At 36.8% G+C, this 26,213-nt stretch overlaps 3 protein-coding genes and 1 long non-coding RNA gene across 5 annotated transcripts in view; 1 reads left to right on the forward strand and 3 right to left on the reverse strand.

The window, feature by feature from the left end:
• The window catches only part of LOC309476041 (uncharacterized protein), a 160,859-nt gene that overhangs the window by 59,529 nt on the left and 75,117 nt on the right, over positions 1-26,213 (reverse strand). The window lies entirely within an intron of this gene.
• Positions 1-26,213, reverse strand: part of LOC309476150 (uncharacterized protein) — a 106,298-nt gene that overhangs the window by 58,626 nt on the left and 21,459 nt on the right. The window contains exon 4 of the mRNA XM_082139372.1: positions 2,363-2,406. Within this exon, the coding sequence (XP_081995498.1) occupies positions 2,363-2,406 (44 nt within the window). The remainder of the gene's footprint in view (positions 1-2,362; positions 2,407-26,213) is intronic.
• LOC309476198 (uncharacterized protein) lies at positions 5,090-9,118 on the forward strand. Its single transcript, XM_082139447.1, has 3 exons — positions 5,090-5,355; positions 5,978-6,310; positions 8,454-9,118. The coding sequence occupies exons 1-3, from the start codon at positions 5,214-5,216 to the stop codon at positions 8,783-8,785; spliced, it is 807 nt and encodes a 268-aa protein (XP_081995573.1). The 5' UTR covers positions 5,090-5,213; the 3' UTR covers positions 8,786-9,118.
• LOC309476509 lies at positions 9,227-24,872 on the reverse strand. Its single transcript, XR_014198221.1, has 2 exons — positions 24,358-24,872; positions 9,227-9,410 (listed from the first exon to the last, which is right to left on the reverse strand). It is a non-coding gene; the product is annotated as an uncharacterized lncRNA (long non-coding RNA).

Here is a 26,213-nt window from a genome sequence, read left to right on the forward strand (position 1 = left end):
TTAATAAAAATAAAACATTACTACTGTTCATCTTGAGACAAAACAATGGTACTGATTTAAGTTAGATAACGCATTTTAATCTGGGACTGCTTGTCTGTAAAACCGGCCTAAAGTGTATGTACTAAAAGCAGTGCATTATACACCACTGGAATGTCCTCTAGTGTCAAAACCAGGAATTGACAGTTTTAAGAACTACATTTTTTTAAAGTTGAACATTTAAATCCATCAGAGTAAAAATCACATTCTAGAATGTACAGAGACACACAACGATCACTCGAATAGCTCAGTGTAACTTTCAGTTATTTCCGATTACAAACTTTAAAAAAAAAAACATGACAAATTCAGATTTCAGCTGTTAGTCAAACAGATGTTTTTAATGGCATTTATCACACAGACATACAAATACATTCCTTTAGAAAATGAAATGGACAAAAATATTCTGCTAATATAATTAATCTGACTCCATTAAAGTTGTTGTTATTTTTTAACCTCTTATTCTTTAAAGGTAAAGGTCTTTCTTAGAACCTTTGGCTTCCAATTGTAGGCCTACAATTCCGAGTAAATGTTATTTTATGGTGTTAGTAATAGGTATATTAGGCTACATTACTTGTTCGCAAATCACAGTGTGGATTTTATTATTCTAAAAAAATGAAGGCTATATACTGTTAAGATCTGGATGAATTTAAATATTAATATATTAAGCTTCACAGATACAAGCAAGACACAATATATATCCTTCTAGCCCTTGCTTGTGGAGTTTGTAAATAAACTGACTGCAAAAGCATCTTTCTCTTGGCTATATAGAAACATTTTTGTAAAAAAAAAAATTGTATGCCTATATTTTAAACCGCACATCTACTTCTCATTGTTACGCCTTTACAAAACCTGTCAATGGTGAAATATCAACTATAAAATAATAAACTGATCATGTTAACCAGACAAACCTACAATACTCTCTGGTATTTCATGAAATAGAAAGTGTACGCTACATCACAGAGCACCATGTTGTGACAGGAAAAATCCTTCACAATATACAAAAATACTTCACAATATAGCTCTAACTTTGACCAATACGGTGCCCTACACGTTTTCCTTTAGAGAAGATATCAGCATTACATTGCAAAATTAGATTTCAGCATGTAATTTAATTAACAATATATAAAAAAAAAAAAAGATATTTTACTGGATACAATATATCCAGTAAAATATGCTTAAGTCATTGGAGTATGACAAGGAAGGCATGATGGTGGTTTCAAAAAAGAATAATTTGGTCTTGCTGCCAAAACACAATTAGCGTTTATATCAATATACAGTAGTTCGATGTTGCGAGTACATTTCAAACACAAAACTGGAGGGGACAGAGTAAGCTGCTGTGGGGAAAGTGCATAATACAATTTGTAATTAACATGACACAAAACTTTAAATTAATGGGTAAAAAAAAACAACTATAATGCTACTGTAACTATAATGCAGAAAGCTTGTCTGGTGCTCTGTACATGTGTGTGCTAACAGATTCGGTGTGCTGATTAATGCGTTTGTGTTTTCTTCAGTGCATAACTTACAATTCAAAGGTGTATTTGTAATCTGTAAATGTAATAAATTCATCTTAATGTCTTAATTTTACTGTCAGGAGTGGACAAGCTTTCAGATTAATTTACTAAAATTGTTTACATACCCATAAAATTGCACATTGTTTGAAGGACAATATATGAAATAAATGTTAAATAAATATGAAAATAAAATCAAAATTGAAGAAAACAGAGATATATATTATATTGTATATCGCCATTCAGATTTTTTTGTCCATGTTGCCCAGCCCCTTAGTCTGATTAGGAGATGAGTCTTCTACAGACCAGGCTCCTGTAAGAAAACACAGATTCACAGAAGGTAAAAGAAATGAACAGGATTGATGTTTCACAAACACAAAATATTTTCTGTTTTGTTCTATTGTAATTTAAATATTGCAGACTATTCAGAAAGACAAAAAATAAAACCGAAAACTGATTATAATTAATAAATTATAAGACAATATAAATTATATGTAATTATAATTGCTTCAAATAAAAATTTACTCATCCCACTGCTCTTTTACATATTCACTTTGCACAACAAATCACATATATTTGTTAAATCAGCTGTATGTAATACTTACACCCAGATACTTGTGGCGATAGTAAATCACAGCAGCCGTTACTGCTGCAGCCACCAGCAGAACACCAACAACTATTCCTGCTACAGCTCCTGGAGACACACCTGAAACTGGCAATGGTAAAGAAAAACAGAAATTTAAACTAGATTTAAAAATACTGCATTTTATAACTACATTTTAAAATTCCTCAAAGGAAAGTGCAATTATACTCACCAATAACAGACACACTGAAATTCTTGACACTGGTGATGCTGATGCTGTGGCGACGACGACGAAAGATGCTGAAGCTGCTGCTGCTGCTGGTGATCTTCAGTTGATAAACTCCAGAGTCTGTGGTTCTGGTGTCTTTGATGGTCAGAGATCCAGTCTGATGATCCAGCTTCAGTCTGTCTCTGAATCTCTCTTTACACTGAACATCTGTACAGATCTTACTCTGATCTCCAGTGATTTCAGCGACGAGAGTGTCACTAAAATACCACATCACATTATTTGTGTTTTTTGTTACACCAGGATCTAAAGTGACAGATTCTCCCTCCTTCACTGACTTTCTCTTCATTTCATCTTGTTCAGCCGAAGACAGATCTGAAACACAAAACAACAGATGTTGGAGAATCTATTTGATGAGAAAACTCTACAACAACATAACTGAAATATTGATTATAATATAAAAAAGACATGAAAAATTACATCATGTTTTCTCAACTTTCAGTCTAAAAAGCAAAATTTTACGAATAAATGTTGTGCTAATGTGCTTTTAAAAACATACTTCCTGGAGAACTAAAACCCAATAATTATTAAATAATAGATGCATAATAATGCAGGTAAAGAGAAAAAGCAACTCTGAATGTCACTGTTATGATTAACACGATGTGATTTAAACACATAACCTGCTTTTAAACATTCATTAAATGACTCACCACGAGCAGAAATATTGAAGATGTTTTCACTGGTATTGCCACTGTTGATAATCTCTAGAAAATAAACTCCAGAGTCTGTGTTTGTGATGTCTGTGATGGTCAGAGATCCAGTCTGATGATCCAGCTTCAGTCTGTCTCTGAATCTCTCAGTACCTTCATTACACTGCAAAGGTTGAAGCTAAGACTTCTGCTTATAGTTATTAATACCTTTCATTTGTCTAATCTTTCTCCATACCACATTCTCCAATACATCCTAATAGCTAGCTAGCTGCTTGCGACCAATCTGTAAAGGTATTTCTAGAAGGAATACATGTTCTTCTGGATCAGAACATGATTCTTTCTTATCAGGTGACACCATAAATGAATCTGACAAGTTCACCAAATCATTAAACTTACAAGTTTTGTGCTCGCGTTATCACACATGCAGGAAAAGCATCCTTACATTTGTGAGGGACATCATAACTTCCTCTGGGATTTCTACCACAATAGGCTGGGAAAACACTTGACCACCAGCCAGGTCATTCCCTGAGATGAACTAAACTCCATCCACCGGGAGTTGTGTGCACACAGCCATGTTCACATACCCGGATACCAAGTCTGGCTTCAGAAAAAGTCTGTGTAGAGGAACTTTTATACAATCGGCACTCACGCCACAAAGCAGTAGTAGTCTCTGGGGCCAGCTTTAGCACATCGCTTACAATGAGTGATTGAGCTGCTACTGTGTCTCATAATATCCAGATGTGTGTAGCATCCACGTAATATGGTTTATAACCAGACGAGGGAGAAATGGGTGAAACAGAATTCACAAAACCTACAGTTTAGGCTTGCTTGACATATTTGTCTTTTTCCAGGCTTCGCAATCAGCGATCAGATCCTGCATCTATACAGTAGAAACAAACCCGCCGCTCACTAGAGCGAGTTTTTGTGGATCTGCCCCCTCCATACGCCCCACCCCGGCTTAATCTGGTATTAGTATCCCGTCCTCCATCTGCATTTCAGCACCACGGACAGCAACCTTTAATCAAACCTCCCACTGGAGAAAAAACTGTTTATAAACTCATCAGCAAGAACCACCAAGTTTTCATGAACACAACCTTTGAAATCCTCCAATAAAATGTATTAGTAAATTTAATTTGGGCCTAATGGGTGGAGCTAGATATCTAACCACACCCTAACCAGAGAGGAGGAGCTGGATGTCATTTGACTCTGCAGTGACTTTTCAGTTGTATGACACTGCTTTAACTGATAAATAGCACCATCTAGTGGGTTTCTGAGAAACAGCAGCATCACAGCACTGCCAGCTCAACAGGAAACATCAGACAGATGGCATTGCAGCACCTCAAAAATAGAAATGATGTCTGTGAACTATAAAGACGATGCAACAACTTGCTAAATGCAACACATTTAACACCTAAATGCAACACATTTAGCCTTTTAAGCAATGTGTTCTTGGCGTCTCATGCCTTTGGTATCTAATGAAGCCCATAAAGGGACATGGTGGTGGAAAAAATGTGGGATGGAAGAAAAAAAATGTTTTCAAATCCTTTACATTCTCCCAAGAAACTTTACGTTGCCTCGAACTTGGACTCAGTGTGAAAATTGTGTCATTGCATGTGAAGGTAATCGAGATGATCTCATCAGTTATGTTGTTTGTTATACAGTGTCTCATGGATGATCTTGATCAATTTCATGAACATCATACAACCAACATCCTGATTAATATGTACCCTTCTTCTTTATACATTTGCTTTGGGAACCTACTAAAGCCATTAGATGATTTCTATAGCATAAAAACAGTAAATCAAAGGGTTAAAGGCCACTAAGTTTTTTTTTTTGTTTTATGTTTTTTTTTGCACAGTGGGTGGAAACTTAACAGTCCCTTACTTACAACAGATGAGAGTTATTGTTTCTCTCCCACTGTGTCAGAAACAGTTTCTCGTCATGTTTTTTTTAAGAGTCTTAAAAAGCTGTTTGCAGGACATGAAGAAACTTTTCACCTACATGTTTAACACACCTGCTCTTGAATACACACTCTCACCTACAAGCTGTTTGTCCACCCAACAGATCAAACCACATCTCTGAAAAGCGACCACAGCTACTTTCAGTTTGACTTGGAAGATGAACGTCAGTGCAGCCGGTACTGTGAGATGCCAGTTGCTTTTAACTCTGTATTTTTACAGGATTCACACAGACTGAGTGTTTTGGTGAACAGTGTTATTAGATCAAGCACTGAAAAGAAAATGTTTCACACGCTTGTTTTGTTCAGTTTCTGCTGCTGGAGTCTAACTGGTAAGTTATAAAAACTTTTGAATGGTTTAATTTCTTTCCATTTCAGAGCAATAAAGTTGCTACTACTGTTCAGATTAGATTATTTTCATCTGCTGCTGTCTTTACCAGATGAATAATTATGGCGAGATCTACTAACTTTGTAATCAGGTCCATAATTAATTTTTCAATACTTCTGCAGTTTTCATGAACAGACAAATGTCATGGAAATTAATTTGTGAAAATGCGCATGAACCCTGAGAGCATCAGAGAATCAGTGAGCCTGTTTTATTTACTGATCTAATCGTCTTATTTATTTAAAAATAATTATTGAAAATATCCAGCGTAATTAGACTTGCAGCTTCATGCTGAAGTTATCATGTATTTGTTTTCGGGACATTATGTAATTTTAAGCAATGTTTTTTCTCAACTCTAGATAACTTTAAAACAGAGACCAAATTATTGGTTCATCTATAACACCATCTGTTTGTTCATATATCTCACATTTAATTGTGTGTAGTATATTCTCTACTGCTGTTGTGAATGTATTTCAGTTTATATGTAAATGACAAAAACTGCAGCTGATTTCAGGCTTTGTAAACCAACGAGAGTCTTAATCTGATTAAAACATGTTCATGTTCTTCAGGTGTGTTTGGTGCTGAGATAAATGATATACAGTCAGTGTCAGTGACGGAGGGAGATTCTGTCCTTCTACACACTGATACTGAAATACATGAAGACGATGGCATACAGTGGAAATTTAGAGATAAAAAGTCTCTTATAGCTAAAATCAGCGTTGAGAAGCAAATCTTCTCCACATATGATGGTCCTGATGAGAGATTCAGAGACAGACTGAAGCTGGACGATCAAACTGGATCTCTGACCATCACAAACACCACAACTGAACATACTGGAGTTTATCAACTAGTGATAACTGGAGTGAAACTGACATCAAAAACATTCAATGTTTCTGTCTATGGTGAGTAAAGATCATTTGTTCTGTCCTATTATTATTTTATAAACAGTACCTTGACCTTTAAACTATTTGCATATTGATTTTTTTAAATTATTTTATAGTTTAATAATAATAATAATAATAACAATAATTTGTAATTATATAGCGCCTTTCCAACACTCAAGGTTGCTTCACAAAGACAGGTTAAGGAACAGAACAAAATAAATATCAACATCAAAGCACAATACGCAAACCAAGAGATACAAACAAAGAGGGATTCAGACAAATAACATATCCATAACAAGGTACAATTTACAGACTGAGAGCTGAAGAGCAATATTCGGAGAAAAAAATATGTTTTCTCTGAATATTAATCTTAGCTCTCAGTCTGTAAATCTCCCTCCATCACTGACACTGACTGTATTTCAAGAGTGTAAGAAACTAACAGGAACATAAGGCTGAAGTCGGACCAAGGTTATGGGGAGCTTTGTAAGTGAGGATTAGTGCCTTGAAGTTAATATGCAAGGAAACCAGAAGCCAATGAAGGAGGCAATTACAGTAATGTGCTCATTCTTTCTTGTGTGAGTGATCAAGCGGGCTGCAGTTTTGAACATTTTGTCATTGTTTAATATTTTTAGTTGAAAGGCCATAAAGAAGTGAGTTACAGTAATGTGACAAAGACATGTATTACGGTGTCAGCATCCTGCTGACTAAGAGAAGATCGAATATGAGACTTATTACATAGGTTGAAAAAAGCTGTCTTTACCACTTTAACAATGCAATCATTAAATGAGAGAGTGGAATCAATGAGATCAGCAAGATGTCAAACTGTGGTATGGGGGAATTATCAAGTCTCCATCCAAATCTATCAGTTGACCGGATAATTTAGATACAGCAGATTTATTCCCTTGATGCAAGCTGTTAATGTAGGTGGAGGAAACACTGAGGCTAAAAATGCTAAAAATAAATCTGAATGTCATCAGCATAACAGTGAAAGTTAAAGGGATGGTTCGGAGTAAAATCAACCTAGGGTCCTTTGCACCATGACCTCGAGTCAAACACTCAAAAACAGCTCAAAAGCTGAGCTGAGGTTTAACAGAAGGAGAGTGCTAAGAGTGCCAGAATCTGAAGCTTTGAGGGATCGTTAAGAACATTAACCAGGGCTGTTTCAGTTCTGTGTAAAGGACGAAAGGCTCGAAAGAATGACATTTTCCGGTCAACTGATAGATTTGGATGGAGACTTGATAATTCCCCTATACCACAGTTTGAAATCTTGCTGATCTCATTGATTCCACTCTTTCATTTAATGATCGCATTGTTAAAGTGGTAAAAAACACTGGTATATACATTTGTTTTGCCTCACTGTCAGATGAGTCAAAGGCTGTGTTAGTAATTCTAATCTCATGACTAACAGTGTCAAAAGCTGAACTGAGGTTTAACAGAAGCAGAGTGCTAAGAGTGCCAGAATCAGAAGCTTTGAGGAGATCATTAAAGCAACACTAAGTAACATGTTTTACCTTAAAATAATGATTCCAAAACTCGTTGGCGACTCTCCCCCCTCCCATCTTCTCCCGCTGGTCATGTGCATTTGTTTTCAAAGAACCCGGCGAACGCACGGAGCCATGTCCACTGAGGTGTGTATATAATACACAGAAGGCTAGCATATAAATGTTTATATAGTGTATGTGTGCAGTGCCGTAAAGCAGTTCGTTACATCGCGAGACCTGATATCACGCGATACTTCCTGATGCTGCGTCCGGCGGCCCGCCGGCCCAAAGTTGCAAGGGTGTTTTTTTTGACTCACAGGCGCTCGAGGGGTGCGAGAAGACCACCATTCAACCCGAAAACAGTCATATAACCATTCCAATGACTCCGAAGCTGTTCGGTTAAGATAAAAAAGTTACTTAGTTCACCTTTAAGAACATTAACCAGGGCTGTTTCAGTTCTGTGTAAAGGACGAAAGCCAGACTGGAAAGGCTCATAGAGGTTTTGTGTTGTTAAATAGGACTGTAACTGGGAGGCAACAACTTTTTCTAATATTTTAGAGAGAAAGGAGAGGTTCGAAATAGGCATAAACAGGCACCGAATAAACCCTCATTCAACACACTGAACTGAAAATTATATTATTCGATTTTTCAATATTTCTCTTTATTGTCATATTTTCCAGCTCATCTGCCTGTTCCTGTCATCATCAGAGATTGCTCTTCATCATCATCCTCATCATCTTGTTCATTGTTGTGTTCAGTGTTGAATGTGTGTGATGCGACTCTCTCCTGGTACAAAGGAATCAGTGTATTGTCCAGCATCAGTGTGTGTGATCTCAGCATCAGTCTCTCTCTACCTCTGGAGGTGGAATATCAGGATAAAAACACCTACAGCTGTGTGCTGAACAATCCCATCAGCAACCAGACCACACATCTGGACATCAACACACTCTGTCACACATGTGCAGGTACCACAGCACTGATGATATTACTGTTTAAGCAATCATTCACTTAATGACTGTCTCTTAAAGGGGTCATCGGATGCCCATTTTCCACAAGTTGGTATGAATCTTTAGGGTGTTCATGTAAAGTTTGTAACATACTTTGGTTAAAATTCCTCAATGGTTGTGTTACAACACCCTTTTCACCTCCTCAAAAACAGCTTTGTTCACAGCGACCCGTTTCAGTGCATGTCTCTTTAAATAATTATGAGCAACTGCTCACCCCACCCTCTCTTCGGGTCGTCCACACTAGACACATAAAGTGCTGCCATGTCGGACAGTACACAAATGTCTGAAGGCGAAAATATGCTAATATGGGACAGTCCGTCATGAACAATATGACATTATATTGCTCAGACAATCCAAACTGCTTGATTATTGAGAGTGTTTAGACTTTTTGAGTATTAAAACAAATTAGTGAATGGATTTTTTTTTTCATTGTATTGTGGTTGTGTCCACACACTGCAAAGACATTTATATGCAAACACCATATAAAAGTGAATTTTGCATCTGATGACCCCTTTAATCATCTCATCACACTCTCCTTCACTTCGTCCATCCTCCAGTGTCTCTGATAGTGTTGATCTCTGCTGCTGCTGGATCTCTGATGATTGTCTCTACAGTCGTGATCTTCGGCTTCTGCAGGAAACACAGAAAAACTGATCAAGGCAAGAGTTACCTACTGCTTTTAAGAGTTTTATGATTATAATTATTATATAAACAAATACGTTTAACTTTATAACAAATGCTAATACATATTTTAATTGTTTTGATATACCTATATAACTAAATGTTTAGTTATTTTGTTTTGCAGTTTCTGTATATTACATTATGCATGTCTATAATGACAGTGAACACAGCTCTTTACAAATCACACTGGAAATATGAACATAGAAATGCAAAACTACATTATTTCAATAATAAACCAACTTTTGTGTAAAGATGCAGCATTCTGCTGGTGTACAAATGAACATCGATATGAATGACGCTGTTTCACTTTGAGTTTTAATTAATAATGATTTAATTTCACCATACAAAGAATTCAGATGCTTTAAACTTCCTGTCTGCATTTGATTTATATTGTTGTTGTTGCTAAAACAGTTCAGATTCGTGAAGAAGAGATGACATCCGCTGTTCTCACATTCCACAAAAGGAAAGCACATAAATTGGTAAGAGAATTTATTCCTACTTTATGTTCTGTGTCTCTGTTTAAATTTAGCAGTTGGTCAGAATTAGATGTGTGTGACTGTGTTTTTGTATAATGATCCATCACACACAACAGCAGCTTAACTGATATTTATAAAAGCCATGAGATCATCATTCAATGCCAGAAACACTCCAAAAATGTGCTTTGAGTAAAAACTTTTTTTTTTTTTAAATACATTTTTAAAGCAACTCAGAAGCATTAAAAGAGTGCATGATATTACAAACAAATGTATTTTTTGCAGAAATGTACTATCTTTACCCCTTCACGTGTAAGTTTAACTTTATACACCAAGTACCACCTCAGAAAATATTTGGCTCTCCAAGTACCACCATAATGACCAATATTAAAATACAGTAGTAGGCAAAATCTATAGGCCTATCTTATATTTAGAATACATAGTGCAAATGTCATTTACGTGTTTTAGTTTGTCAAGAAATGTAAAGCATCGTTTTTGAAGAGACCCAGACAGCGACATAGTGTTGGCCCACATCTGGTACACGTGGATTCCACACGACCCGCATGTGGGCCGGATCTGGGCCGACACTATATTGCTGTCTGGGGAGGTTGTTTTTTTTATTACTCTTTTACGTAAGAACGAGCCTATATTTAATCTGTTAAATAAAGCAAAATAACTGAGGAAAAATGCAGGGCTGCCAACTCTCACACATTCACCGTGAGACTCACACAACCCTGTTCACACGCTCTCACGCCACACATCCATTTTCTCACGCCGACAGACTAGACATAGTTACTTTTAATATGAAAAAAATTAATATGTGGCAATCTACTGTACCTAATATTTATCAAAATTATTTAATATTGAATCAAGATTGGAATCAAATCCCAAGAATTGAATTAAAATCTTGAAATTTGTGTTAAGCAGTACAAACAGCCTAGCCTACCAGTCATTGTAACATGTTGTCACTAAACTTAATTCAATTCTATTTAGTTACCAAATCTTTTGACAATCTTTTGATACAAGTTGTTTTTTTACATACCCCCCTCCCCCTCTCCCTCCATAAATCTCACTCCAAACTAAACTCAAAAGTTGGCAGCTCTGAGTCAAAGAGAAAGTAATCAGTTGCAATGTCCGTAATTTATAGCAAAACATCTACCAATAATTCGATCTCAAACAGATTCAATTAAAGTAGATATTATTCCACCACCTGCATGACATCATTAAATAACGTAGTTGAATGACCAGTTTGCGACAATACGGTTTCGGGATACAGTCGAGACTAGCCAGTTAAGCTAGTTACTATCGAGCTGGAAAGTCCCACCCCTTCCGCTAACCCCACTGGACCTCTAGGTTGAAAAATGTTATCTAATTTTTCGTGTGAAGAATGCTACAATTTAGCGGGTAGAAGTTTGATACGGTTAGACTTTGTGTGAGAGCACTTTATGGACAACAACTAGTTTTTACATCAGATGCTGGTAATCTGAAGAAAGAACAGCCCATTTGGTTTGAATGGTGACATTTGGGTGCAAAACACACAGGCATCTCGATCTGTCTCCATAGATTATCGCAGCATTAGCACCGTGATTTGACAAGTGGAGGGAAAATGTGTTATGGGGTGACGTCACATAGGCGACATGTAGTCTTTCTTGTTATGTCTTTTCCACAACTGCTAGCCAAAGCAGATTAGATATACTGTCAAACTCGTAACATGAAAAATTATATTAAAAATTCACTGACAACATTATGTTCACATTCATGGCACAATTCAAACGGGACCAGAAAATAATAATTTTCTCCCATTCACTTGCATTGACGATTTTTCAACCTAGAGGTCCACTTGGGGTTTTACGGATGGGCGGGACTTACCAGCTCTATAGCTTACCGTACTATGGTTAAGCGACCTGATCCGCACTTCTCTTGCCAGATTGAAGCCACAATGACAGTTTCATTGAACATTTCATCATCCACCAGTAACATTAACTTATATTTTATTTAGTGATTCCTCTACGTACCACTAGAGGGAGCCTGCGTACCAGTGGCGTATCCAGGACATTTTTACTGGGGTGGCCAAGATGGGACACAAAACTAGAGTGGGGTGGCCATATATACTATAAAGTAATGTTATGTAAACCTTTAAACTCTTATATGTAAGGTGGGAGGAGTTGGATCTAGATTAGAGGAAATAGAGGATTTTAATAATAGTAACAAAGTGCAAACTTTATTTTTAAATAATGGTACTATTTCATAAAATGTAAGATATAGTCACAGGCCTATTTAGGAAATGTGTTTACTATAGTCTGTTATTAATTGCCATAGTGGGGGATATTATTTACTCAATTAACTTGGCCATTAACTTGTCCGAAAATGCATTTGTGTTTATCTGCAAAAAGGTTTACATACACTAGATTGCAGCCTAGGCTACTGTTAATGTAAATATAATGTTAGTGGTTTGTTTTTAAAGTCTACATTAGAGACCTGCGCGGGACGGATTTCTCACTTAATAATTCCTAAAAAGCTGACATCTCAGTTCATCGCCATCTCACAAATCTCTATTATCAATGAAACTGGCAGCATAATTAATCTTTCATATTATCTACACTTTGTTTGATATAATAGATGATTTGCCAGTATGCAGAATTCAGCACTGAACAAAAAGTCCATTTTGAGCGGTGAGGGGATTCTATCTTAAATGCATCTGATTGGCCATTGCGTTCAAGAAATCAACACATATGTCTGTGATTGGTTACATTGTTCAACGCTGCAAACATGTTATAAATAGAGACTCTGGCCTGTAAATAGTTTCTATTTTGTTTTAGTTGTTCTTGTTGCTTTTGTGCAACAGATGAATGACAATTTATTCGTTTTTATTTGTTCAATTTATAGATCATTCTATTTTGCGGGAGTCCCGACTCCCGCGAATCGACACACGAGTGCATTACCGCCCGCGCCCGGCCATCAGATCTATATTCCCGTGCCGCACTCTGTTGCGTTGGGTCCCGACCATACCTCTCAATCGACTGATTCCAGCGTTTTTATCGTTGTTGTATTGTTGCAACTGTGTGACGTCCTCTTGTTTCACGGACCAGCAGCAGCAGGTGCACCGTGCAGCGCGCGTGCTCTTATCTCATGGGTCATCTGACCTGCATGGCCAAACGTCCGCTGAGCAGAAATCAGCTCTCACAGTCTCAGTACGACCGTTCCTGTGTTAGTTAAAAATGTGAAACTGGCCCTAAATCAGTTGATCAGCTGTCATCACTGATTGACAACATTTCTCGTTTCTTGTGTTGACGAACTTGACCTACCTATCAGATCTGGGGTGGCCGCAGGGGTGGCCAATGAGCTTTCAGGGGTGGCACCGGCCACCCCAGGCCACCCCCTAGAATCGCCATTGCTGCGTACCACACTTTGAGAATCAGTGTTCTAACTGACCCCCCAGAGTGAGCCTGCGTGCCAATGTGCATACTATCCATCCTAAATAGTATGTGACATTAGTAATTGTCAATACTATTTAGGGCAGATAGGGTGGATAGTATGCACATTGGGACGCAGGGCGAGTTTTTTCAAGGCAAACGTTATTTTAGGTTCCCCTTATTGTTTCCATGACGACGCGCCATGCTTGTCACCTGTATCGCTTTCATTTTTCCTTTTTTATACAAAATATTCACAAACTTGACTACCATGTCATTAACTATCTGATATTCCGATTCTCAAATACGTGTACGTTTGTTTTGTCGTTTAAAAACCTTTATAACTGATCTTGATCTATAATGTGGGATGGGCGCCGCCTTGTTTGTTTGCGCCGTAGTTCAGAGAGTCCTGTCAGTCAGATTTATAGCACGTGAATTCATCAGTTTCTCCCGAAATACATGTAAGTAAGTGGCCGGTGAACTGGAAGTACAATAGAGTGATCTTTATAGTTACTTACACTATGTGTATCTGAAATGAATAAAACACGTCAGCAAATTATATTTGAATGGATTGTTATTGCTTCTTCCATAGACATCATTTTACAAACTCCACATGTATTGTTTGACTAGTGCTTATGTGTATTTAAAATGTCTGAAACCTAAAATAAACATTATGTGGTTGAAAACACTGCATAGTTGTGATATATGACAAAGCGCTGAGCGTCCATCTCTTTTATTTTTTTTTATTTTTTTTTTTGCTGCATATACTTCTGGCAGATTGGATATTGTTACAGCAAAAATCTCATATCAGATATTTTTTGTGTCCAATTTGGATTTACTTCAATACATTTAAGAATCATTAAGGTCAGAAAGTAAAATGAACATCACAACAAAAATAATCTATCTATCTAAGATGTCTCTCTGTCTGCTGTAAGGGTCACACTTCTGATGTTTGTTTTTTAGTATTATCATCTCTTGAATGATGAAGAGGAAAGTCATGTTGTGTATACGCCTATTGCCATAAGATGATGATCAAACTTCAATGATGAAGATGACAACATGTTTCATCAGGAAATCACAGAGGACATGATGGATTCAAGAAATGGTCTTCTAAAAACTTCTTTAACTTTAACTAACTAATTATCTAAATCATATGGCACAGTGCAGCATTTTCACGTTTGACTCTTAAAGTTGTTTTTTTTTTTGTCTTAAAGAGACCATGTGTGTAAAACTCTCTCTCTCTCTCTCTCTCTCTCTCTCTCTCTCTCTCTCTCTCTCTCTCTCTCTTTTTTAAGTGCAAAATGTAGATGCAAAACAATCACCATGAGGAGTGGAGACTGCTGTGGTCTCATTTATTCACATCTGTACAGAAATGTGGTTTGATCTGTTGTACAAACAAGTTATGCATGAGCTTGTAACTGCTATGTGTTTGTGTTAATGTCGTGTGAGAGCGTGTATGAGGTGTCAGCGTGTGGTTGAAGGTTTTTTTTTATTTTTTTTTATTACTGCTCACATGAAACTGTTTGACTTCTGCTTTAGACAAAACAGCTTTACTACAAAATACTAAATCCAACAGGAAAAATTCTCAAACCAAAGATGTTACTGTGTGAATGTGAAATATGAAATATGGAAAATGCTCCAATATTTCTTTGTATTTTAATTAATTTATCTATATTTTAAATTTATTTCTGATTATCCACTTATAGCACAACATCGAAGTAATAACTGGTCACTCCTAAAACTCCTTCCAACAGATACTAAGACCCAATGATAAATACTTTGATGACAAATCGAGGACATGTCAATCTGTAGAGGTGTTTGTTGAAGTGGAATGTCTCACATGTCGTTCTGCAGCAAAATGGTTTTATATGAGGTGTGCATATAGTATGGGACCTCCCCTGTTTGGCCGTTAATTTTTTTTTTTTTGGCATTTGTTGCCACCTCTAGTGAAATAAATGCCAAGTGTGCAGTGCACAGAGCGTGGGAGGTCCTTAACATGAAACAATGATCTTGTATAAAAAAATAAGAATAAACAATAAAAAACATATTCGAAGAGTATAAGATGACACCAAGTTACATTAGTGAACTTCTTAAGCAACATACATCCTCTAGGCCTTTAAGACAAAGGTTTCAGCGAACCATTCCTAAGTTTCGACTAAAATTAAAAGGAGACATTCTCTGTTGCAGCTCCTCGTTTATGGAATAGTTTACCCCTCCATGTTAGATCTTGTGCCACCCTTAATGCATTTGAATCTCATTTAAAAACTCATCTTTTTTTTTTTGATTTTTTTTTTTTGATTTGGTTTTAAATGTGCTATATAAATAAATGTGATTGATTGATTTAATTGATTGATTGATTGATTGATTGACTGATTGATTGATTGATCAAAGACACTGCGCCTATAGATAATAATTATAACAAAGTAGAAGTAAAATATGAGGCTTCAATTCCCCATCCCCAACTTACCTTAAACACTAGTGCAGAGGTCTTCAATCCTGCTCCTGGAGGTTCACTGTCCTGTAGAGTTTAGTTCCAACCCAAATCAAACACTTCTGAATCTGCTGTTCGCGATCACTTGAAACTACAAAGGCAGGAGTGCTGAAGCAGGTTAGAACTAAACTCTGCAGGACAGTGGTGCTCCCAGGAGCAGGATTGAAGACCTCTGCACTAGAGAATTCACTTCACTTTTAGTACTGCCCTCTACTGGACCAGATAAGCATCCAACTCATTCAGGTTCTCACACTACATGATAATAAAACCTATTAATAAATGTGCATAATGAGTCACACATGATGTTGATAACCATACTACACTTTGTTGATAACCATAGCCTACTGCCGCAACACTAAGCTGTCACTGTGTTTCCTTGAATTAATTTAATATCCCCACATCATTATGTGTTTATACCCGTTGCTTCTGTATTATTATACATATAAAGCCTGGATTGCTCCTCGTGTCACAAAAAAAATCAACTGATTATAATGAGAAAACATTACCTAATGACTCATCGTGTTATGTCCTTAGTCTCCCTGCTCATTCTTACAATGCAATTTCCTACAAGGGCAGTACTGAATGAAAAATCTAGATCTTTTTGCTGAATTCTGTACCCACTTACATACTCCCAGAACAGATGTTTCTGAGAAATGGTACACTGATATTTCTATGTAAAATACGTATATAGAGTTACTTGGAATCGCCTTCAAAGTGTAAAAGATATACAATTATGTATTCTTTACTAGAGCACCATCTAGTGTCCTAACCAGGAATTCACCTTCCCAAGATTAGCCTTAAAGGGATGGTTCAGAGTAAAATCAACCTAGGGTCCTTTGCACTTTGACCTCGAGCCAAACACCCCTCCAGAAGCCTTTTTTCCCTTGGTCGAACATTATTAAAGTTAGAGCTTATTTAGAGATATCAGCCGGATGGCTTAGTGCAGGCGCTAATGGATCAAAGGATGTATCTCGTAAATGACCCCACTAATAATGCCCAGGATGGTACCAAACTTATACAGTAGTGCAAATAGGTTCTGTACTCATAAAACGAGGCATTGGAAAGTAAGTACATCAGGAGTTTATTTACAAAGTCTGAATTCTCATCTTTCTAATCATCCCCCATATCTCGTTATTTTCAATATCTTCACCAATACTTTCACAGAATTCCCTCCAATATTTTCTCAATTTGCCTTTTGAAATGCCCATCTTTGTATTCTATCTACCTTTTCTTTTTGAGTATCTATTCCTATTTTACATAATGTTGGAAAATGGTCGCTTCCTATATTGTTGTGAGTTATTACTTTCCAAGTACTTTTTCTTGCTGATCTGATACCAAAGTTAAATCTAAAGCTGACATCTTTCCACTTCCTATACCAATTCTAGTGCCCGACCCATCATTTATACCAACTAATCCTCATAAATCTAAAATTTTACCAATCCATTATGATCTGTATTTTCACTCCTCCACAATGTATTATGAGAATTAAAATCTCCACACCATGCCATTGTTTGTTTACCTTTCTCACCTATTTTTTCCCAAATTTCCTATATTTAGTTGCTTACATGGATTATAAAGATTTACTATTTTTATACTTTCTGATCCTTCCCATTTCGACTACCATTACCTCTTGTTCCATGTTGTCTGGGTGTTTCCTACCTGTACTTTTAGTCTTTCATTTATCATCTCCACACTGATTCCCTCTATTTCCAAATACTTTTCTGCTGCTCTCACTATGATTTTAATTCTCTCTGTCCGACTTTTCGTTTGTGCTGAGCAATTTACCACTTCAACTATAAATGCTACAAAGACACTTTATCAATCTCCAGTGGATCCTTCTCAGTCTCTTCTATGCTTTTTTTCATTCTCTGAGGTGCAACTTTCTCAATTTATTTTGTTTTTGTTTCCTGTTCCACTGTCTTCAGGGCCTCAGCATATGTTAACCCATCTTCAACTCTTACATTTTGTACTTTCAAGACTTTTTTGTCTCGCTTGGCATCCTCCGTACCCTGCGCTGTGCTCTCCCCCACAGTAACAACATTTGGGATTTACACCTTGTTCGCATTTACCGTAATCGTGCTCTCCTCCACATCTTGCACATCTTTGCTTCCCTCTACAAACTGCTGCCACATGACCAAATATTTGACATTTAAAACATCTTAATGGGTGAGGTACATATAGCTCATGAAACCTAAATATACCCTTTTAGGTAATTTATCCTCATCAAAATGTATCATCACAGATAGACTATCCTTCCTTTCTTTGTCTTTGACATACTGAAGTCTTCTTACCTCCTTCACTTCTGCTCCAGAAATTCTTTTTGATTCTTTCTGTTGTCATGTTAATCAGGATTCCTGTTATTACCTCTCTTACCCATTTATTCTCTTCTGGAACTGAACTTACTATTTTTTCCCCCAGTAACATCTTCATTCCTAGTGCCTTTTTCTGTTGCTTGTTATCTTTACAAAATAATAACAATTTACCACCCCTCAACAGTTTTGCATAGTCAATCTGCCCTATCTCATCATTAATCACTTTAGTTAATTTCAGCGGATTTATTGCAGATTCAGATTCGGATGTGAATTGTATCATTACCTTGTATTCCTCCTTTCTTCTCCTTATCTGATGTCTTCCCTTTTCACTATCAGAATCCAAAACCTGACCCCAGTTTTTCTTTCTTTTTCAATTTTCAACTAGATTCCATTCATTACCTCCTCTCCCTCCATTCTCTGCACCTGACACTTCTTCCTCCATTTCCGGATCAGTTCCACAATCACCTAAGCTTCCTACCATGTGCACTCCACTCTCAATCCAGCTGTTGCCAACATCCTCCAGACTCCACGTTGAGCCAAAAACCTCCAACCATCTTTTCCTATCCCCTGTTTCCACTGATCATCCTTGAGATGTTTCTACAACTTGATTGGAGTCCACCTGTGGTAAATTCAGTTGATTGTACATGATTTGGAAAGGCACACCAGTCTATATAAGGTCCCACAGTTAACAGTGCATGTCAGAGCACAAACCAAACCATGAAGTCCAAGGAATTGTCTATAGACCTCCAAGACAGGATTGTATCGAGGCACAGATCTGGGGAAGGGTACATAACCATTTCTGCAGCATTGAAGGTCCCAATGAGCACAGTGGCCTCCATCATCCATAAATGGAAGAAGTTTGGACCCACCAGGACTGGCCTTCCGACCAAACTGAGCGATCGGGGGAGAAGGGCCTTAGTCAGGGGGGTGACCAAGAACCTGATGGTCACTCTGACAGAGCTCCGTTTCTCTGTGGAGAGAGGAGAACCTTCCAGAAGAACAACCATTTTTGCAGTTCTCCACCAATCAGGCCTATATGGTAGAGTGACCAGACGGAAGCCACTCCAAAAGGCACCTGAAGGACTCTCAGACCATGAGAAATATTTAAGTTAAGTTCTGGTCTAAAGAAACAAAGATTGAACTATTTGGCCAGAATGGCAAGCATCATGTCTGGAGGAAACCAGGCACCGCTCATCACCTGGCCAATACCATCCCTAGAGTGAAGCATGGTGGTGGCAGCATTATGATGTGGGGATGTTTATCAGCAGCAGGAACTGGGAGACTAGTCAGGATCGAGGGAAAGATGAATGCAGCAATGCACAGAGACATCCTTGATGAAAACCTGCTACAGAGCGCTCTGGACCTCAGACTGGACCTCTAACTTATTTAGAAAGATGTCTATATTTGGTTTTGCTCCATATTAGTTTAATTTAGAGGTTCACACATAGCATAGCATCTAGAAACTTAACTAAAATGTTCTATTTACTAATCTTTCATTAGTAAACATTGTTTCCAGCCTTCAATGTGCTCTTTGTCTAAAATATTACTGCTTTTTTCAACTAATAATAATCTTTATATTTCCCAGATATAAGGTGCTATTAATGCTGCTGTAGCATCACAGAGGGACTAAGGGCAAAATAATCAATACATAAACTCAATTAAGCATAGATTACTATGTCTAAAAATGCCATAATCTTATTAAATCAGCTATAATGCTTGCCATTCTGTTGTTCTCGTGTAATTGTTGCTACTGGAAACGTGAATTTCCCTAAGCAGATGAAGAAATGATTTATAATTTATTTTTATTTTTTTATGGTGATAGTAGCCTAAATCAGAGCAGTTGCAGCCACCAGTAGAACAACAACACATAATCCTGCAATAGGACATGAAAACACACTTGAATCTGTAGTGATAATTTCATTATAGACATAGGCTGATAATCTGGTTTACTGATATTTTGGACTGATATTCACAGCAAACACTGGTCATACACTCGCATACTCTTGAGTGTAAGTTATTACTTCACGACTGCTAAAAACGTTCTATTTAGTATGAATGTGTGTATTATGAATGTAATCTGGACGTACTGAATTCGCCATGTTGCTGTTATCATGTGATCTGACTACCAGCGTCAGTAATGTTGCTTCACTGCCATTCACAAATCCTCTCCTCTGGCCTCATGAGATAGTAGAATGTCCATCATGTGCACACTTCAGAATCTCGCTGGAAGAAGTAGGTCATCTTTTTACCTACTCTTTTAAAAGTATTGTGAATTCAAACATACAGTACTTCTCTTGTGTTTTTCACCTACTGTATAGTAGGGAAGTCTGTCATTTCAGATCAGGGGCCTGTACCATGAAGCCGGTTTAGGTGGCTAGCCAGCTATGTTTCAGTTTAGTTTCCGCCAACCCTGGGTTTTAGGTATATGAAAGTAGCTTGGCTTTAATCGGTGTTCGTTGCCATGGTATCTTACGCCACACGGCTAACCTGCTCCGGGGCAGGTTATGTTCTGGATTCAAGATCTCAGACTGAAGTTTGACCAATCAGCTGAGAGCAAAGAAACATATAGGTGACGTAACTTATTCCCAGTGTCTGTTGCAATGACTTCACCTTTTCTTCCAATTTCAAATCCTGTGACATCTCAGCGCAAATTGTTTGACGAGCACTTCGTAGAGAAAGAGTTTAGCCAGACAAAATCCCCTTGCCTTTCCTGATAGTTACTTGTATGTGTAACCTTTGGCTAAATTATTAACTCCGACTACGCCACCTAGGTTACCTCTCAACCCAGGAAAGTAAATAAAAAAAATACCACTAAAAGGAAATTTAAACCAAATGAATTACCACAATGAGAAGGACCCTGCTGGTTCGGTTTGCATCAAAGACAGAGACGTGACTTACAAAAGTACAATATTTATTGCTCACAGAAAAATTATTTAATTAAAAACATCTAATAGGTCTCATTCACAGTTTACCAATTAGTTACCCACATTAAACAAGAGACCACAATTAGCTCACTTTCACAGAAAGGACAACCCACACAGCAAACCTGTGAGAAAACAATATTTAAAGCCGGTGACACCCAAAAATAAAACAAATACAAAAAGGAAAATATACTCCCCCCTTCAGTTAAGCTTCACTATCGCAGTTCTTGCTGTGGTCAAATAGAGGCAAACTGGCAATTAGATTTATAAACAGCAAACAAACCAGAAAACAAAAAGAAAAGAAATGACAAACAGTCACAATGAAATTGCACTTCCAGTAGGGGCTACTGGCAATTAGATTTACCAAAAACAAACAATCAAAACAAGAAAAAAAGACAAAGAAAATTACACGGTCACAATGACATTGCACTTCCTCATTAAAACTAATATTTAATATCGTTCAAGTGGCGCTAAATAGACTCCGCTACCAGCATAGTAATTGGATATAACAGCTCCCAGAGCGCAGTAGCATGACCTTTCATATGCGAGCAGAGCTCACAACGAGCGCGGTCGGAACCGTAGTCCAAAGCACTCCGCGTCAGTCAGGCGAACGGGACAGCGAATCAATTTCACCAATGGTAGTATCAAAAGAGAACAGCAGCTAGCGCTCCTGGGCCGCACCTATAATAAAAACGTGAATAGGCTACATTATTTTCAATTGAGTTAACCCCCGAAGAGGAAACCGATCATAATGTTTCTTACCTCGTAGGGGAATTAAGTTAAAGCGAACGTTATACTCCCTGCACTTGCCACTTCACGCACACACCTTCCTGATGACAAACATGGGCTATATTTAGATCATAATAATCTGCGACTGAAAAGGACAATAAAGCAAACCGCTCACCAGAAGATGCAAAGCAAAATACACCGGTATCCTATTACTGGGCACCACACAGAGAGGAATCACAATGCTCCGCTTAAACAGGCTTTTTATCATGCCCTAGAACCTAACGCACCATCTATAATTGTGCCGCACAGGTGTTCTCACTATCCGGCTGCAGTTCAACGCCAGTGGGCGTGCCTTGCCAATTAAAATATACGCAACCACTTAGAGTTACCCCATTCCACTGAACCAAAACAAACACTCCAGATTATCCACCTGTCACATATGAAAGATACAGATTTTCCGCGGAAGGAATGTCTTATCTTTGCGAACTTCTTGAGCCGCACATAAAGAATTTAACACGTCGAATTCATGCACTTACTGTACCGCAAATATTGCGTTGCGTTTTTTTTGTTGCAAGTGGTACATTCCTGCACGGTGGGTGACGCACAGAAGCTCGGGGAAAACACGGTTTGTCGAACCATTCGTAAGGTGGTCCTCGCTCTGCAGGAGTACATGAATAGTTTCATTAATAGTGTTCCCCGGACATTTATCGGCCATGTCCATAAAAGAGGGCTTTTATAAAATTGCCGGTAAGATATAGGCCTATTGATAGGGTGACATCACATGAACACATTTTATTTTTTTTTTTTTCAAAAAGCAAATTGCACAAATGTACTATACAATATAATACATGTTAAGAATTATTTTAAATCTTTATTATTATTCTGTTAATCTTATGATAGGATTCCCTAGCTTTCTTAGTAGTACAAATACGTTCTATATTTATGTAAAATTATGTGTAGGCCTATGTGTAGCCTATGTGTAATATAGCCTACAGCCTATTTTTATAATATATAAAAAATGTGCATGTATCATTTTTATATATATTATAAAAAATAGGCTATAGGCTATAGGCTATTACACACATAGGCTACACATATACATAATTTTACATAAATATAGAACGTATTTGTTTAACTTACACATTAACAATCAGCAATCTTTCTCCAACAGTCTTCTCTTGCTTTGGCAGCAGAGACCGTATTGTTTCGAGCTTGAAATACATATTTAAATTCATCGTAATTCTGAATGATTATCTCTTGCTCCTCCGCGGGAAAATATATCGCTCACGCTCTACCCGCGATTGGTTGTTCAGTGTCGACGTCACTCTTTTATGTGCACGCGCGCGTGGAGTAATCATAGCTTGAGGATCAAAGCCTGAGTTGACAAAGAAAGTTGATGAGCTGCATCATGGTACCAATAAAGCCTGATTGCATCGGTTTGGTTTTGTCAACTCAAAACTAATCCTGTAACCCCGAGTTTGTTCAGCTACCTTCATGGTACAGGCCCCAGATGCTTGATCCTTGGTTTGTGTTATTATGACAACCATGACCTGAGGCCACCTGCACAGTTTTGGCGCAGTGCCACCTAGTGGTCAGGAGATATAAAAAATGTTTATCTTTCCAAGAAAACGAAATTTAAAACCAGAATATAGGTTACATATTTCAAGTGGATTACCAACGGGTATGTTTAAGGTTAGAGGTTGGTTAGGACAATATAGCAATTACATTTATACAATTAAACAACTAAATAATTTCTGAAAAGTAATAATACATATACAGAGTTCGATAATAAGTTAGATAAAATAGTATGAATTGCTAATACACACACACAAAAACAATAGTGTCCTAGAAACGCTGTCCTGAAACTGCAGGAATGCCCTACTCAACCGGGTTAGCAATGCAGTGTGAATCAATATGATTCAGACATCTCAGGAATCATAGAGCATAAGACACTCAAATATAAAATGTCAGAATGTCTTTGATTTACAAGGGTTTATTATTGGGTCATTATCTGCTGTAGAGATCTTATTATAGGGCCCTCTATTGGACAAAGGTAGAGTTGTTATTCTTCCTAAAGTGAGGTCTTATTTGGACCCAAGATGGCGCTCTATGCAGCGGTATGAACAATTTGTTTAATGAAATGGCAATGGATCCAGGTTTGTGTGCTTAAATGGGTTTTATTTTTACGTTTGTCCCAGACAATGTCAAATATAAGATGTGGAAATAAATTTCATTCTATAAAGACCTATAATACACTAAAACATTAAAAAAAACTAAATTAAAACAAAAGTGAAAATGACATTTTTACATCATACTAAACACCTTTAAATAAATGATCACCAAAATGTGCTGAATTACTATTAGCCTACTGTTAATCAGAAAAGGGCAAGATTAATTTACAGCAGGGTGGGGAACCTGTTCACACACAGTATTGCAATATATTTCTCACATCAAAACAATAATTAAACCTATATATTTGTATTTAAAATAATGGCTGAATCTGCTTGTTATTTGTAAATGTTTGATGCAATCTGCTGGACATGAGGATGCTGATACTCACACAGATCAAGTGCAGTCGATGAGACTTGCACAGAGCCGAATAAAGCCTGAAATCTGCTTCGCTTCAGTTTAATTTCGACCCCTGAATCAGTGAGTCACAAACTGTGCATGTTTGATAATTTAACCGTCTAAAAGGTCATGTGATTTACATGAAGTGGATGTTTGATGTCATTTCCTCTAACTGCTCTGAACAGTTGCTGCTGTTCTTGTGCATTGTGAAGTCATTCAGATGGTGAAGGTTTCTAAGGTTCATTCCACTCATAACACTCAATTTATTTTACTCTACAAAGTATGTTCAGCTAAGTAAAGATTGGTCACATTTATTCTCTGCCAGGTTTTTTTCTTTCTGTGCTTACTTTTGCTCTTCATATCACAACTTTTGATTACGCTTATAAGTTCTGTGATGTCTGAAATTTAATTTAGTGGTTCAAAAATATCACAGCATCCAGAAACTCAGCGAAAATACTCTATTTTTTAGCTTAACGTGCCATGGAAATGAGGCCCTTCACACACAAACTTTTTGCAACGTGTTTTCTCACACACAAGATGTTTGTCCACCTAACAGATCAAACCGTTTCTGAAGAGACCCGACCACAGCAGGTTTCAGTCTGACTCACAAGCTGAACTACAGTGTGTAATGTGTGATGCAGAAACTTTTAAAGGGATACTCCACCGAAAAATTAAAATTCTGTCATCATATACTCACCGTCATGTTGTTTCAAACCTGTATGAATTTCTTTCTTTTGCTGAACAGAAAGGAAGATATCTAGAAGAATTTCAGTAACCAGACAGTTTTAGATACCATTGACTTCCATAGTATATTTTTTTCCTACTATGGAAGTCAATGGTATCTAAAACTGTCTGGTTACTCACATTCTTTTAGATATCTTCCTTTCTGTTCAGCAGAAGAAAGAAATTCATACAGATTTGAAACAACATGAGGGTGAGTATATGATTTTCGGTGGAGTATCCCTTTAACCTTGCACTTTGTTTTTTTTTCCATTCACAACAATGGAATAAACTGAATAGGCCTATATATACATCCATTTTTAAATCACTACAGTTATTAAGTTATATTTTTATTGTATGTTTCTACACAATATGTTTCTATTTTGACATATTTAATACAGTCAGACAACAATAGCTTTCAAAAAATGTTTAAATGTTTATATATATATATATAACGTGTTAGGTAGTTACTTATTTACAATTAATTACATGACAACAATTGTAGTTAGTAACAAAATCCATTAAGGTAATTTAAGTAATCAAAGTAATCTAACTTGATTACTTTTAATTACTTTCCTTTTATTTTTTTTACAAGATAATCTTGTACCATAATTGATTTTTTTTTATACAAAGAGAAAGAAAATAGAAAATAGAAAGAAAATATATTCCATTCTTTATTAGTTTGTGAAAAGCTATTACGTTATTCAATAATACAAATGTAAAATTACAATAAACAATTTGAAAACAAAAGCAATCAAAAGAAAAGACTCTATATTCTTATCTTATATTTTAAGACTATTAAAATATATTTTTTATTTGTTTACCTGCTTGTCATGTGACCATTAATTGACATCAGAGAACCGTGAATGTTATTTTACAATTTATTGTTATTATTATTAATATTATTGACATAATTGTATTATTGACCTAACTTATTAACTTACAGTTCAAGTATATTAGGTCATAGAGGTTCAGCTGACAAAAGTTGGGGATCCCTGCATTGCATGTCATTATGAAATTACATGAATTGTGTTTGAAAGACAAAAGCCTTCCAAAGACAGAAATACTTGATTAAATGACACACTGATTGATAATTAAAATAATAATTAATGTGTTTGTCAGGTGATT

This window comes from Leuciscus leuciscus (assembly GCF_965113295.1).
Source record: "Leuciscus leuciscus genome assembly, chromosome: 15".
In the NCBI taxonomy this organism is placed as follows: domain Eukaryota; kingdom Metazoa; phylum Chordata; class Actinopteri; order Cypriniformes; family Leuciscidae; genus Leuciscus; species Leuciscus leuciscus.